General features: G+C 27.9%; 1 protein-coding gene across 5 annotated transcripts in view; it reads right to left on the bottom strand.

The window, feature by feature from the left end:
* Window positions 1–1,106: 1,106 nt before the first annotated feature.
* LOC111621153 (homeobox protein OTX2-A-like) overlaps window positions 1,107–15,778 on the bottom strand; it is a 37,836-nt gene continuing 23,164 nt past the window's right edge. For 4 of the 5 annotated variants that reach the window (XM_023363216.1, XM_023363215.1, XM_023363218.1 and 1 more), the window contains 2 exons: window positions 7,741–7,904; window positions 1,107–2,249 (listed from right to left, as the gene is read on the bottom strand). In XM_023363216.1, coding sequence (XP_023218984.1) covers window positions 1,677–2,249; window positions 7,741–7,904 — 737 coding nt within the window. In that variant the 3' untranslated portion in view covers window positions 1,107–1,676. Of the gene's footprint in view, window positions 2,250–7,740; window positions 7,905–9,000; window positions 9,458–15,778 lie in introns of those variants that run through there. The other variant, XM_023363219.1, reaches the window with a different exon arrangement.

Genomic DNA, 15,778 nt, shown 5'->3' with positions numbered 1-15,778 from the left:
TAGTAGCAGTTAGATGGAGGAAGGAAACAAACATCCCATTTCTAAAACCGTTTATAAAGTATTTATTTTTAATTTCTTAAAATAAAAAACTTATGGCGATATATATATAAGTGATATTATACACAATTATAAATTCGCTTTGAATTGGGAGAAGTTATTTATGAAATAATTTTAATAAAATAAATATAAAAATCTTTATTAAATCTCTAAACATTTTTCTCTTTTCTGAACGTTATATTATTTCTCTGAAAAATGTATTATTTATAGAACAAACCTAACTAAATTATAATATGAATACATTCAATTAATCCATAAAACTTTTTAAACACTAAAAATAAAAATTTTAAGGGTGGGAGAAACCTTTGTCAAGTCTTACTATTGTTCTGAATAAACACGAAAACTGCTCGACTGCAGCTAGGTTGGATTAAGGTTGTGTTCTGCAACTCTCCATCTGCCCCATTTAATCAGACGATTGCATTTCCACTCACGAATCAACCGGGATTTCCAGACAAATAACTTACTTTTTCGTTTTAAGATTCTATTGAAGATTTTTGCCCATTTCTCTGCTGTTTATATAAAACAATTTTAAGAAGTTTTCTTATAAAAAAAATGTCTGAAGTATTTCCATTTGGTTAATTGAATAGTTCTTCCTTTCGAAAAAACTGTACCGAGGAAAGAAAATAAATGCACCAGGTGTTATATGTTCGCTCCGAATTTTAGCTAAATGAACTCTCTATTAATTACAGAAGTTTTCACTTTGTTATATAATATCAGATTTAAATAATAATCTTGTCTAAAATGATCTTTTTCTATTGAAAAAAAACTCTTGGAGTAATGACATTTTACTAAAATTTTTCAGTAAATTAAATACAAAAAGAAAAAAAAAAACTAATATTTTGTTATTAATTTAAAAATCAATATTTTAGATTTGAATTCAATGTAAAGAAAGTCATAAGTTCTTATATTATTAGCTTGAAATTTCAGGTTTATCATTTGCATGAACGAATTGTAGTTATGTGTTTTCTACTTAGATCACATGGTGAAAAGATGATAAAAATTCTAGTAGAGAACTGAGAAGTTTTTGAAAGATTAAAGTGAGAACACCATTTTCATAATCCCATGTTTTTATTTCGACGGTTATACACATGCAATTTTGACGACAAAGTTGGTAATGTTATCTGAATACTTTCTTACGCGTAGCTTTCCACATCAACAGTACACCATATTCAGTACTCTCGGAGGCGGATTTAGGAATTATATATACTATCTATATCACTTTACAATCTTTCAATAAAACTTACTTTAAAAATTAAATAAAATTTTCCAAACATCAGCAATTTAAAGTGGAAAAACAGAAGTTTAAAATGTAATCTCCCAGAAAAAATAAAATAAAAAATGAGTGGGAACCGGGAAAGTGCTTATGACCAACATCCGCATGGTGTTGATAACCTCGAATACCCTGTTTCACTAACATACCAACTGCTACTAAAAGACAACACTTTGTACTATTTACAAGGGATATGATATAAATGACTGCTGTGGGCTTATTTTCGGTATATACTGTGTGATTTGCTGGTTGGACACTTCATCGCCTTCAGGAAAAAGGGATATTCCGATAGCAACAGCATCTCCGAATTATGGCCGTGTTGAGCGTTGACACACTAAAAGGAACTCTTTCACAACATTTGGAATTTCCAAGCTGGTTTTTCCGTGTTATATTCGAGACAGTCTGTTGGAGGAAGACCTCCGTTCATCGGAGGTGTTCTAGACGTAAGAGTTTGAGATGGTAAACCCACAGGACTCATATGGGAAGTCATTGTTGGCGAACCCATTTGATTCAAAGTCGAAGACATGGTGGTGACGCTCAACTGAGCGTGCGTCATGGAAGGAGGTAGGTAGTCCATGTTTCCGTAATAGGCTGTCGGTGGATAGGTCTGGCTATAGCAACTTGGTGTCGAAGGGGTGTTATTGGTCATCTGATACGAAGCACGCTGCATACAGCTGCTGCCGGACATCAAATCGGACACAGGTGTGATTGCTGCGGGACTCCAAATAGAGCTGGTGTTAACTGACGACACCGAAGGCGAAGTTGATAGAGGTTGAGGTGGTTTGTACGGAGATTCGCGGGTTGTTGGCGGTGAACTGGTAGTTTGAGGACTTTTGGATTTCTTTGGTCGTGTTTTACTCGCTCCTCCATTTTGCTGCTGCTGTTGCTGGCGACACTTTGCTCTACGATTCTTAAACCAAACCTGTTAAAATAAAAACGAGTCAAATTAAAGTATTAAGAAATCTCTTAAAATAACATTGTTTAAAAGTATAGTGGACATCTCTTTTTGTTCTTCACCGAAATTTTATTTCTTTCAAAACTGTGTATAACAACTTGAATGGAATCTCTTTATATGCAACAATTACTTTATGCTCATTGTTTCAATGAGCATAAAGTAATTGTTACTTTATGCTCATTGAAACAATGAGCATAAAGTAATTGGTATTACAAGAATTTTATTTCTTTCAAAACTGTGTATAACAACTTGAATGGAATCTCTTTATATGCAACAATTACTTTATGCTCATTGAAACAATGAGCATAAAGTAATTGGTATTACAAGAATTGTGTAAAATTTTTTAAAGAAAAAAAGAAAAGAAACTTTCTATTATTTCAATATAACGAATTGTGGATATTCTTCTAATTACTTAAAAGAAAATATTTTTTTTTATTTACTCTTAGAACTGAAACCGATTTACAGTTTACAACGATCATTGACTACGCAAAAAACTTAAGCCACTGAAGGAAAAAGAATTGATTCGATATTTTATGATCATTTTTTATTGATTTAAACTTTACCATATATTAATGTTTTAAATATAAAACACCATGAATTTAATTTACATTTTTAAAGAAGAAAAACAAAGTCGCGACAGAAACTGTATTTATATAATAGAAAAGTCAATAGAGTAATTTTAAGCCATATTAAAACAAATAATTAGAATGTATTATTAGGTTTTTGATGATATAAAACAAATCTCTATTAGTTTGTGGATTAGATAAATTTAATAGTATTGAAATCGGATGGGGGTAAAATTTAATGAGAATAGATTCCGGATTTTTCAAGTATATTCTAGAAAAATCTGAGTGTTTTCGATTCTTTTTCTTTTTATTCTGTTTATTATAATACGAAAAATAAATAAAAGCAAATATATCTTTCTAATATATAGAAAAACTTTCAAATAAGAAATCCAATGATGTTTCCTCCTGAATTTCTATTTCATTTTTTCAAAAATATTGCTACGCTTATATATTTACTTGCTTAACGTAAAATGATGAAGACATTCTACATCATCATAGAATTCGGAAAGATAAATTGTATTTTTAATAAGCTTAAGAGCAATATTGATTATTAACCTACTCTACTGAAATCTGACACAAAATGCAGAAAAAAGAAGTCAGAAAAATATTTGAATTTCGTCTAATGAATTCATGATGTGGAAGAGTTTTGTTAGTTTTCTGTTAAATTTTTAATTTAGCGGAAGCTACAAGTGATGCAAAAGTAGGGATTATTCTGTTTTGAAATTAGGCCTATCGATTTATTCATATTATTCAAAAGAAATATGATTAGGCCTAGTTTTAACACAGGAAAAAATCTTAGGAATGATGAATTTATTTAGAGATTGGATCTAAGATGCTATCTCGATATAAAGATAATCAATTTTTCTCGGAGTTTTGAAACAAAATTGAAACCTGAAAACAAAAACGCCATCTTAAAAATCTCTCTTATTTTCAATAAATGTTTGTGGAAGAAAATCAATATAGTTTCATTAAAAATAATACAATATCCAAGTTGCATAAGTTAATTCATAAATATCCTTTAAATTTTAATAATAACTAACACAATTAATATTTAAATTTGAGCTAATAATGTTGCTCTGATTTAATAGTCACGACTGGTACTTAATGTTATTCCACTTATAAATAACTTAAGAAATCTTTAATAGAAATATGTTAAGATTAAAAACCATTAACTAGATTTGTCTTATAAATTTCCTTAAATTTATGTTTAAGTTTAAATTTAAAAAGGAGTCATTTTATATAGGCCTACATATCTTTAAAAGAACAAAAAAAATTCAGATATTTTTCTGATACGAGATGGAAAAAAATGTGGTTTAACGAGGAAGATCACAAACAGGCCTCATAATCCGATACTAAACAAACTTAAAACATATAAATCATTAACAAAATGCTCCTTTGGGTGTTTTAATACATACATCAAATAAAAAATTAACCCGCATTTATGGCATTCACTTCTTAGTTGTCAATGCAAGAAAAATCAATCAGACTCCATAATCAATTACGTCTAGACGCATTTCCGATTAATGGGCCTCACTATTAAAAGTTTTATTATACCAGACTTTAAAAATATATCTTCTTTTGTCGTCGAGTATTATAAAAATTTTAGAATTTCAATAATAATTCAGGCATTTTGCTTACTTTAAGAGAGATTTTTTTATAAAAGCAATTTCTACGAGTTTAACTTTTAACTTAACATTAGAGAATTTAGACAATGAGAAAGAAATTAAATCTTTTGAAATGTCATTTAAAAAAACAAAACAAATAATGTAATTAATGAACTTTTTTCTCAAATTAGAAAAATAATTTATAAAAACGAAAAACAACAAATTAGAAAAATGGAAGAAGATTTATTAAAAGGCTTAAACTATAAGAAAAAATTCGCAGAAAGAAAAAGAAAATTTTATAAAGATTAAATTGATATATATATATTTTTAAAATATACTATAAAACATTTTCTTCTCACTTATCTTTAAAAAAATTCCCATCTTATTTTTATTTCAATTCGAATTGTGTTTCACACTGTTCTGAAATCTAAACTTATACACCTCCATTTTAAGTTTTCAAAATGTTTTTATTCCTGTTAAAATAACTTTAACCAGTCAAATCAAAAGAATGCCATATTGTTTAAATAGAAAATAGCTTTGGCATTTCGTAAAAATAAAAGAAAAAAACTAAATAAAGCACTTTATAACTGTAATTTATAAATTAGAAATTGAATATTTTACTATAAATCCTAATCTAGTTTTAGTTAATATCTCTCTGTACCGAAATTTCTGAATTTTTTTAAATTAAAAAGTCTGAAAAAAATAACAAAATTAAAATCAATTATTTTCCATTTTTAAACAATATTTTATTAAATTGGGAGATAAATTTATACACTACGAATATATAAAATAATCAAGGCCTATTTATATTTAGAAAGTTGAAAAGTTATCATCATACGAGCCTATTCCTTATTCTTTCTCATATAATACAAACGAAATTAAATGATGAAATTAATAGAAACGAAATTAAATATACACGAAATATCAAATCTGCTAATAAAATTCCTTTTTGTACAGAAATATGAATACCTGGCAATTAATGTAATATAATTCTCATGATAAAGTTAAAATATCTTTTGTATAAAAAAACATTTAAAAAAAAAAAAAGGCTAATTAAGTCATTTATCATCTTCCCGAAGAATTAGAATGATGCTTCTTGATTTAAAATATATCATTTGTTTTAAATATGTTCAAATATATTAGAGAAATCCAACATCTTATAATTGTTTTAAAAATTTATCTAGTATTTAATCTTCTAAACTATTTATGTAAATATCCGGATTTTCGTTGATTAAAACATTAATCCACGTCTCTTTGTACGATTGTAGAATTACGGGAGGAACAAATTAACCATTCCGAAATCGCAGGAAGAGAAATTAAGTCTACGCTCTACGGTAGAGAAAACTTAATATAGAAACCCGATTAAATTCTCTATCGAATTAGAAATCTTATTTTGGTTTAGCAACATTAAGTTACGAGAAAGATTTGCGATAAAACAATCAGAAAAAGTAAGTAGGCCTACTTTTGACAGAGATCATACCAAAAAAGACACCTGACCTCCAGGCGGAGTATTTTTGCCCCAGGTAGAACGGTTCGAGTTTAATAGAAACGAATAAAAATTGAAATGTCCCTTCTACGGCTCTTTCAGGGAAAGAAGGCCTCAGATTGGGACGACACAAGCGGGAGTGTTACCTATCATAATATCAAATAACCGGAAATGCTTTAATACTTTTATTCACCCTACATTTCATATCTTTAATCCAAAGTCTAGCGATTGATCGAAATGCTAAAATGTGTAATTAACCATCGTTCGGGAGCGGATATAGAAGGTGAACACATCACCTAAAACTCCTCATTCGGACATTAATTATTGACAAACTGAAGAACATCTGTTAGAAAAAAATGTTAATACCAGTAGGAGAATTTTTTAAATTTTTCTTGCTTTTATTTTTAGATTTAATTCTCTAACAGAAAAATTTTAATTTTATTAAAAAAAATGTATAGAATTAAAAGAAAAAGTTAGGAAATGACTTATATTAAAATAGAAGTGATGAATTATTTATTATTCGGTTTATCTACGATTATAATTAAAATATCTCTGGTAATGTATGTGAAAAACTGAAATTTCAATTTAATCTCTAAGAGGGGGGGAAGAGGATTAATTTTGTTTCGTAAAATTTTTTCTCTGTTTATGTAACAATTTGTGAATTGTCCTTGAAATAACCGATTTGCCATTTTCTATACAATTCTATAGGAATTAGATCTCTAGGCCTACGTAATATTAAGATTTTGTTAGAGGCTATCGGCATTTGCTTCTTTTATGTCGAGAAAATTATTTATTTTGATATCTTTAAAGATATTCTGTTAAGTATTAGAGTTACCGAAATTTTTTTATTATTTTCCGTTAAACTATACATTCACTCGAGACAATATTGTGATTATCTGTGTGTATATAACGCAGCTTATTCGCAACTTTGAGAAGATTACTTTATTTACTCTTCATATTATACAAATCTTTGCTTCCGGTTTAGAATATCTTGTATGATTAAATCTCCTATTCATATTGCTAATCACAATAGCATTGTCTGAATGAATGACTGAACATAGTCTGAAACTTTTATATAAATAAAAATAATTTTTTTTCGTATTGTATATAAATTTCGTGGTACTGTACAGTACATTTTCAATAAACTGAAAGGCCTAAGAATTTAACATTTGTTTAGTAAATTTAAACGTCTGTTAAATACAAATTATGTTTCTGGTGGAAATAATAAACCCACCTGTTAAAAATAAATCTAGTTTTAATTGCAATTATAATTGAATGTGGGAGGACAGAAACAGATTGCAATAGTAATTTCAATTCTGTAGCCAATCCGGGAAAGTAACGTGAGAAATCGATTACGGATTTTAACCAAAAATTTAAAAAATATCGAAATGACAGAATTTTTTTTTTTGTTAAACATTTCTTCCATCCACAAAAGTACGACTTAAGAATGTGGGAATAATAATAACAGTAATATTCTTTAGGAAAAAAATTAAGAAAATCGAGAATTATTGGATAAACTAGTTACACTAGACTATCCGAAGCGAGATATCTTTAAAAAAATATATCTATCCTAACTTAAATTCTATGAAGTTTCATATGGGTAAGAAAAACTCTCAGCTTCAATTTACATATTGTAATATTCCATTTCAAATATCAAATTTCTTAGAAATTCCATTTGGTTCTTAAAGAAGCCTGTTCGCAATAATGTTCTATTCTGACAAAGATATAATCTGCGGACGTTGATTGAGTATCTATTTAATCCACAATCAATCTGAAAAAGGGCGGAGGAAATGTCTTCTCACCTGGACTCTAGATTCTGGCAAGTTAATCTTTAATGCCACTTCTTCCCTCATGAAGATATCTGGATAACGGGTTTTGCTGAACAGAGCTTCCAAAACATCTAGTTGGGCCCTTGTAAAAGTCGTCCTCTCTCTCCGTTGTTTCCTTGGAGGCGGCGCTGGAGCGGCTTAAAAAAGAAAAAAAAAATACATTAGTTCGAGAAAATAACTGCAATTAAAATTTTATGTATATCTTCAATAATAAAATCAATATAAAAGTATAATTGTGAGAAAAATACTGGAATTTTTCTTTAGAGTAACTACCTAAGTGTTGTTTAATATACATTGACATACTCTGCAATAGATGTTATATAAAATGATAATAATAAAAATTTATAAAATATAAATACAAATATTTATCAATTGCAAAACTCTTACTAACAGCAACATCTATATATGCAAATAAAATAAATTTTATTGTTTGTAAAACATATTCTTCCAGTACGTTAATTATATCAGCAATAGCTTCCGATAGAAGCTGCGTGTAAAATTAATATGTTAAAAATAACGGCATTGACATCAATAACAAGTAACGAGTGTTTTATTAAAAAAGAATCTATGTAAAAAAAATTAGCAAGTTGACAAAAATTATTCGCTAGACAAGAAGAGACAATATTTTACAAACATGGTTAATGGGAAAATAATTGTATGGTCGATATAATGGGATAGAAACAGGACCTGCATATTCACTTCTTTATTATTAAGTACTACTAAACTGATATGTCCCCTGAGACTCGACCGTCTCTGTGGGATTTGGGGAGTTTTATTTGATGTATTTTAATTTACTTACAACTAGAGATGGGGATGGCGTACAAATTGAGCATAATCTAGTTTATTATCTTCGTTTATATGAATAACCTTAGTATTTTAATCGGGAAAAAAGTTCACAAAATATGATTTTTATTATTATTATTATTAATGAACACCAAGGTTTTCAAATCATATTATATATTTAATTTTTCTATCAAGCTATTAAAACTTGTACAGGTTGTTTTAGTGAGAATTATTGTTTGAAAACAAACAAATAATAACACGGGTTATAGCCTATTATAGAAATTCTGTGAATGAAAAAACTTTGCGTAAAACAGAGCATATAAACAGAGCCATAAATAACTCATTATAATAAAAACATTCCCTCGTTACTTCAATGCAACATTAATCTCGTATCGATAATAATTCATACTTCAAATTCTCCATAAACAGGAAAGGGGAAATAAATCTTACCATAAAACGATCCATAGTTGAAATTCCAAGAAACGTATCCAGGTTCCATAACACCCTAACACGGTTTCCAAAATGTTAATTATAAACATTCATCGTATCTCTGTACACTGACGACGATGCTATATAAATTTTAATTACAAATGACTATTGCTATGTATCTTGCTGTCAATATATGCATCGCACGCAATGTAAAAACATCAAAGTGAAACGTGAACAATGAGAGGAAATCATTCTCATTAAACTACTTTGGTCGTTATCTATATTCTAGGCAGATGATTGTTGACGTAAAAACTTCTATATACCATGTAATGAAGACGATTTAGCAGCACTTCGGAATATTTTACGAGATGTAAAGATTCGACGAAACTACACATTAACACGAAGAAAAAAAAGGACACATACAGTTCTTATCTAAGAAGAATTTGTTTAACAACTACCTCCCTGCTCCTAACAATGATAACTGATTTTATATAGGTATAGAATGTATCCGAGTAGATCGAATTAATTAGCATAAATTTCAAATGATTTTATTTTTTCCAACTTCAATAAATCCTGTAAATAATTACATAAAACTATTTAAATAAAGTTTATTGTATTTTTAATTGAATTCAATAAATTTCATTTTTTATATATTTTTTTCAATTTACAAAAGAGGGGAGGAGAATGAAAAAATGCAATAAGCAATTAAAAAAAACGTGCTGCCCTCTAGTTTTAATAAATTAAATTTCTAATAGAAAAACGGGGGATCTAAACTGATGTTTATCTAGTTAATACCGGTGTAATAATAAATCCGTAATTAAGTAAATCGGATTTTAAAAACCTTACATAAAATAATAATAATAATATAGGTGCAAAATTGTATTATCGTGTTATTAAACGCTATCTAGACATCTTCATATTATAGGTTACTCAGTAGTTGTTTATAAATGTTATTTAACAGTCATTAGCGATGCCTCTTAAATACCACATTCTTTGTCAGTTAGTTAACCACTAACGTAAGTGACAGACATCTGACAATGTTCAGTGCGAGATAACTGGCAAAAGATCGTAAATTGTATCCCCCAAATGCACATCAAGCCCTCAGCGGGACACAAACGAGTTTATTTCCATGCAGTTAACAGGTTCTTCGCATCTACAAGTTCAATTGACAAAAGAGGTTTTTTTTCCGCCCCCTTCTTTTTTCTAAAGCTGTTCTTAATCTGTTTTTTTCACTTAAAATTTTTTTCTCTAAGTATAATCTTCTTGATGAGTTTTAAATAAATGATCGGTTAAAAATTACTAGACGCATTCACAGGTTTTTAATTCTTGTTAGACTCATTTAATTTCACAATATAAATGCGGATTTTTCTTTTGTCTGTTGGATTATTAACACTTTACTCAATAAAAAAAACTGTTAAAACACTTTATATTTTACAGATTTAAATTTTTTTTTTGAGAAATTTAAATACTGTAAAATATAAATAAATATTGATTTTAATTTTTTCATCAATCGTTTGATTTTGAAAGACAAATGTTATCCCATTATTTATTATTTCAAATCAGTTTCAATTATCAATAAAGAAAAAAAAGGGAAAATTAATTGCGAATTCATTTAATCATCGAATTTCACTATATCATTGGATTTCTAAGCTTCTTATGTCGAAAATTTACTTATAATCCATCAAATATTCTACAATGCAGCACGAGAAGTCGTACAAGACAGCTAACAAATTTAAATTAGGATTTCAATAAAGGACGAAAATAAGATTTTTTTTTTCTAATACTTCTGATATCAAATTTTACAGATATAGTTTGGTTAATTTAAAAAGTTTTATTTTTAGTACGTAGGAGAAAAAATTAATTTTTTAAATCGATTTTACTGATAAAACAGGCCTAGATCCATATAGTATTACAGAAAATTTTACATGTCCTCACGGTGTTTTCTTAATTTACACCCAAGCTGAATTAAGGTTAATATTTTCCCCCCCCAAAAATATATTGTAAGTTTAAAATACTACTTGGAACACAAAATAGTGGAATGGTCTCGAGCGATGTCACTTAAAGGATTCATGCAGCAGAAAATACGGTTTAGTGATAAATCTTTGGGTTATCTGATAGATTTAATTATGTAATAACTAGGCTACCTCTCTACCAAAACGGATGTGAAATAAATGATTGATTGATGTTGTTGGGCCAAATACCTACGACCTCTGCAAATATGGCATCTCTCGTGACTCGATCACCATTAGGCAATGACTTGTTATGTCGGTCGAGATATTTTTAACGGTTGATTTGCCCCCTAAATCTGTGTAACGCTTGAAGTTTATCATTGTCTCAAGCTAAAATGTACAACAGTTTCTTTTTGAATGAATGATAACGGTTAAGAGGTCTCAAATAGGCCTAAAAACGGAATTATCTCCAGTTTCTAATGAAAACTGTATCAATTTTATACCGAAAACTTGTGTTAAATCCAATATCAAAGAAAAATTAGAATTTATGTTATAGAATATAATAATATTAATTAAAATTATACTATTGTCTCCTAATTTCTTACGTAATCACTATTTACACTGCTATTTATGAGAAATATTACATTTATGATATAATATTTAAATATAAAAATTTACAAAATTCCAATTGAAGATCATCATTTAATGTTAATTTGACGATTTATTGGCATGTTATAAGGCGCGCATTATATTAGATTAGACTCGAATTTCTCTTAGCTACGTTAACATCGGGCAGATATCTAGCGAGAGGCAAAAATGAGTTTTCAAAGTTAATCCTGTTTGGTCATAAAAAAAAATTCCAATATATTTTTTTCCTCGGTGCAAATCTAGACGAAAAAATACACGGTTTGTTATATATTATAGAAAGCTCCAAACTAATAGTGTTACGTTCTTATTTCCATTTCCACACCCTTTTTTTTTGATAGAATTGAAATGGTAGCAGGCCTAAATATTTACAGTATATAAATACACGTATATTTCTTTTTATAATAAATTTTAAGCAAAAGAAGGTTAGCTTTTTCAGGTCTAAACCGAGATATATTATTATAATTGGAAAAAAATCCTTGAAAAAAAAACAGAGATAGGAAACGCAATTTATTACTTTTTCAGATAATTATTATGACCTTAATTTTTATTATGTTTTAGTCAATAAATCTTAACAAAACCGAAAGATAGCATTAAAAAAACGGTCTTTAGTTTTATTCCCTCCCCCTGTATGGTCAGGAAATTAACACATCCAATGAGAGAAAAACAGGAGGTTGCAATAGTCGTATATCATCGGTGTGTCACATGACCTGACAGCGAATGCTAACGATGTCAGCCATTGGTGGAATCGAACGGTGCGTGTTGATGCTTCAACACGCAATTCTAGTCATGAAGATGGGAGGGAGGATAGACATCCTTGGCATGTCTCGTCAATCAGTTTTTAGGTTTAAATAGAGGGCTTTCTGGGTGGGCAGACTCTGTTAATTTTCAAAACCGCGAATATGCTCCGGACAAATTGTTTTCCGCTAAAACACTGCTCATTGTTTCGACGTATTCTGAGTTATTTATGGAACACATCGGGCAGATTTATTGAAAAAATTAGCTAAATTAGGAAGGGACTTTTTTCTTTGACATTATTTTAATTCCTTTATCTGCTTATTTATTACGTATGGCAAGAAATGCTCGTTTTAAAGTAGTTTACAGCCCGGGGTTATTTTTATCTTTGGTCGAATTTTCTTGGTTTAAATTTCAGTTCGAGAATTTCTTTAATTTAAATTAGGTAAATCCCATAAGCCGAATGAAGATTCTGTTTATACCATCGGATTGGCAGATGACATTGTCATAACAATAATCGATTTATTGATTTATAGGTCCAGTTTTGCCCACTTCCTCTTCGAAAAAGATTGGATTCAAGGCTTTAGCATTTAGCCTATTTCCCAGCAATTACTTGATTTTTTTCACAGGTTAATAAATGCCACGTAATTATATGTTTGCATATATACGATTTGGTTAATTTGCTCCACGACAAATGATTAGACATAATCCATCGAAGACAGGAAATAAGATTAAACATTTTTGTTTTCTCTTCTATTATTTACTTTTCCGAACAATCGTATCGATTTTTACGCATATTTAAATTGAATTTATTTCCCGTTAGAACGTTATTGATTAATGTTATCAGTTTTAAATTCGAGATTGACAGATACTGTTATGCCTGATTAGATATAAATTCCAATGTAGGAAGAAAAAAGAAAGAAACAGGAGGGAAATCAAAAGACGATCCATCATAAGTTGATACGTCAAAGAAAAATCCGATTGAGAAATAACAAAATATATTTCCAGCTTATTGTATTTTATGATATACAATAAAAAAATCTAATATTTAAAATTTCAGTATATAAAACGACAGAATATCGGAAGCGCAGTTGATTTTTTTACAGCGAATCCAACTACAGCTTGTCTTATTAATGATCACGTTTCGTTTTCAATTTTCGTTTGAGAGGGGTGTAACAGGAAAGTTTTTTTTATTCTTAATTGGTTGATCAATTCATCAATCTGGATTAGTTTAATAGTAGCTTATTACCCTTCTTTGCTATGTAATTATTAATCTAATATTATTAAATTTAAATATAAATTCATTCAGTTCTAAGCCAAAATCCCTGACTTGTTGAGTTACTATGATTAAACGGAAAATTTCAGTAATATTTTTTTTTTTTACTTTTACATCCCATTATTTATTATTTCAAATCAGTTTCAATTATCAATAAAGAAAAAAACAAATTGATTACATCTATAAGATTTATTGATCGTATATTATATTTTTTTCTATAAATATTCCTTAATATATATCATAGATTAAACAAATTATGGAGAGTTCATGCGGGACAAAACGAAAATGCAACGGTAGATGAAATGTTTAAAGATAATTCAGTCAAAGAATCATAAGGAAAATATGAACAAAAAAATGGCTCCTATAAATCAATATAAATTTATGTAGACCTATAATTTTAGGTAAATCTTCTTATAAACACTATAAAACTAAATATAGGTAAAGAAAAATAGAAACAAAATTTCAAGTAAATCTAACAATTTACAGATTAAGTATTTTTATGGTCTAAATCGTTCTTTTCCTTTGAGCCATTGACCTAACTATTCGAATTTATTTAGAAAAGTTAATATACATCTCTAACGCACAGATAATTTATTAATTAAAAGCTTAACAATTAAAAGTATACGTTATAATTAAATAGAGACGAGTTCGTGTCAATATCCGATTTTAAAATATTGATTTATTTTGACTTGGAAACCTTTCTAATGCAATAGAAGCGATGGAAGATTAAAAAAAAAATAACAATATATAAGCATCAGGCAAATTTTTCGGTTGATAAAGAATGGAAATAAGAATGAATAGAGAGCACGTTACAAAATATATTCATTTTAAAGTATCTCAGATTATTCTTCTAGCATTACTACACATTCTCCTTATACTAACCATGCCATGAATCATAGAAGAAAAATACAATAAAATTTTATATCATTGGAATACGTCGATAAGTTCTCTTTTCATTTCATCCCTTTTATATTCGAGAAAGTTATACGTATTTTACTAACACTCAATATAAGAAGCCATAGCCTTAAACCTTTATTTGGATGTAACAAGAGATATGAACAGTTTCCAAAGATCTAATTAATCATTTTCTATTGTAAAATTCAATAATTAATTTTATAATTGCGTAGAAATAATATGGATAAAAGCGAAATTCTAAATTCACGATATTATAATTTAATACAAAATATTTATTGTTATTAAAAATATTATTTATTCTTACTTTGAATGTAAGATCATCTGTCTTCATTTTTTTAAATTTTATTTTGTTTTAAGAAGTTTAAAGATATTCCAAATTTTATGAATTTCTAAATATTGATCACTATTTAGAGAAAACATTTCTTTGTCTTTCCTATTTCATAAATAATCTGAAATAGAAAATATCGTGAAAAATATAAATCCACAAAAAAAGTAAATAAAAAAAAAAACTATTTTCTACACAAAAATTCCCAAATTTTTTTTTCAATATGATAACTAATTTTCCATGGAAATGTTACAAAAGGAAGTTTTAGAAATGATAAAGAAGATGCAAAGAATGAATGTTCTACCCCAAGATACCTGAAAATATTTGAATATATTAATAAATTATTGATTATATCAAAAAAAGAAAAAAAACTTGTAGTTTTCGGCCAGAAATTTCTTATATAATTGCAAAATATCATTCGCGCTGCTGTAAGAAAATCTCGAATTTATTATAATCAATAATTATGGAAATTTCTTTATTCGCTTCTACTTAGCCTATGTTTTATGCATAAAATGTTGATATGTTAATTCATAATTCATAACACGAAAAAATTACTTAAGATATAATTGAATTAAATAAATATATTATTTAATATAATTAAAATTTACAATTTTTATATAGACATATTTATATGTTTATTTATAACTTAAACAAATTGTAACTTATTCAAGTGTATTTACATTGAGATATTTTATGAAATGGGCGTGTATCGTTCCTCTATAGAAATATATTTCCGCTCTGCCTACTTCTAAACAATAAAAGTTATATTTTCTTGTTACTTTGTAATAAAATAAACATTTTAATGTTAAGAAATTGTATTAATATAGCTTATTCGTTGAAAACTATGAAGGAATATCACCGTTTTTCGGTGAATTTTTAAAATCTTACGGTGTTATTAAATGCTTAATTTCTTAAAAATATATAGTAAAAGTTTTAAAATTGTTAAAGTGTATT

The sequence above is a fragment of the Centruroides sculpturatus genome, unplaced genomic scaffold (genome assembly GCF_000671375.1).
Source record: "Centruroides sculpturatus isolate CEXI.00-Female unplaced genomic scaffold, Cexi_2.0 scaffold171, whole genome shotgun sequence".
NCBI lineage: Eukaryota > Metazoa > Arthropoda > Arachnida > Scorpiones > Buthidae > Centruroides > Centruroides sculpturatus.
The sequence above is the reverse complement of the archived record's forward strand: the minus strand, read 5'-3'. Positions and strand labels throughout refer to the sequence as shown.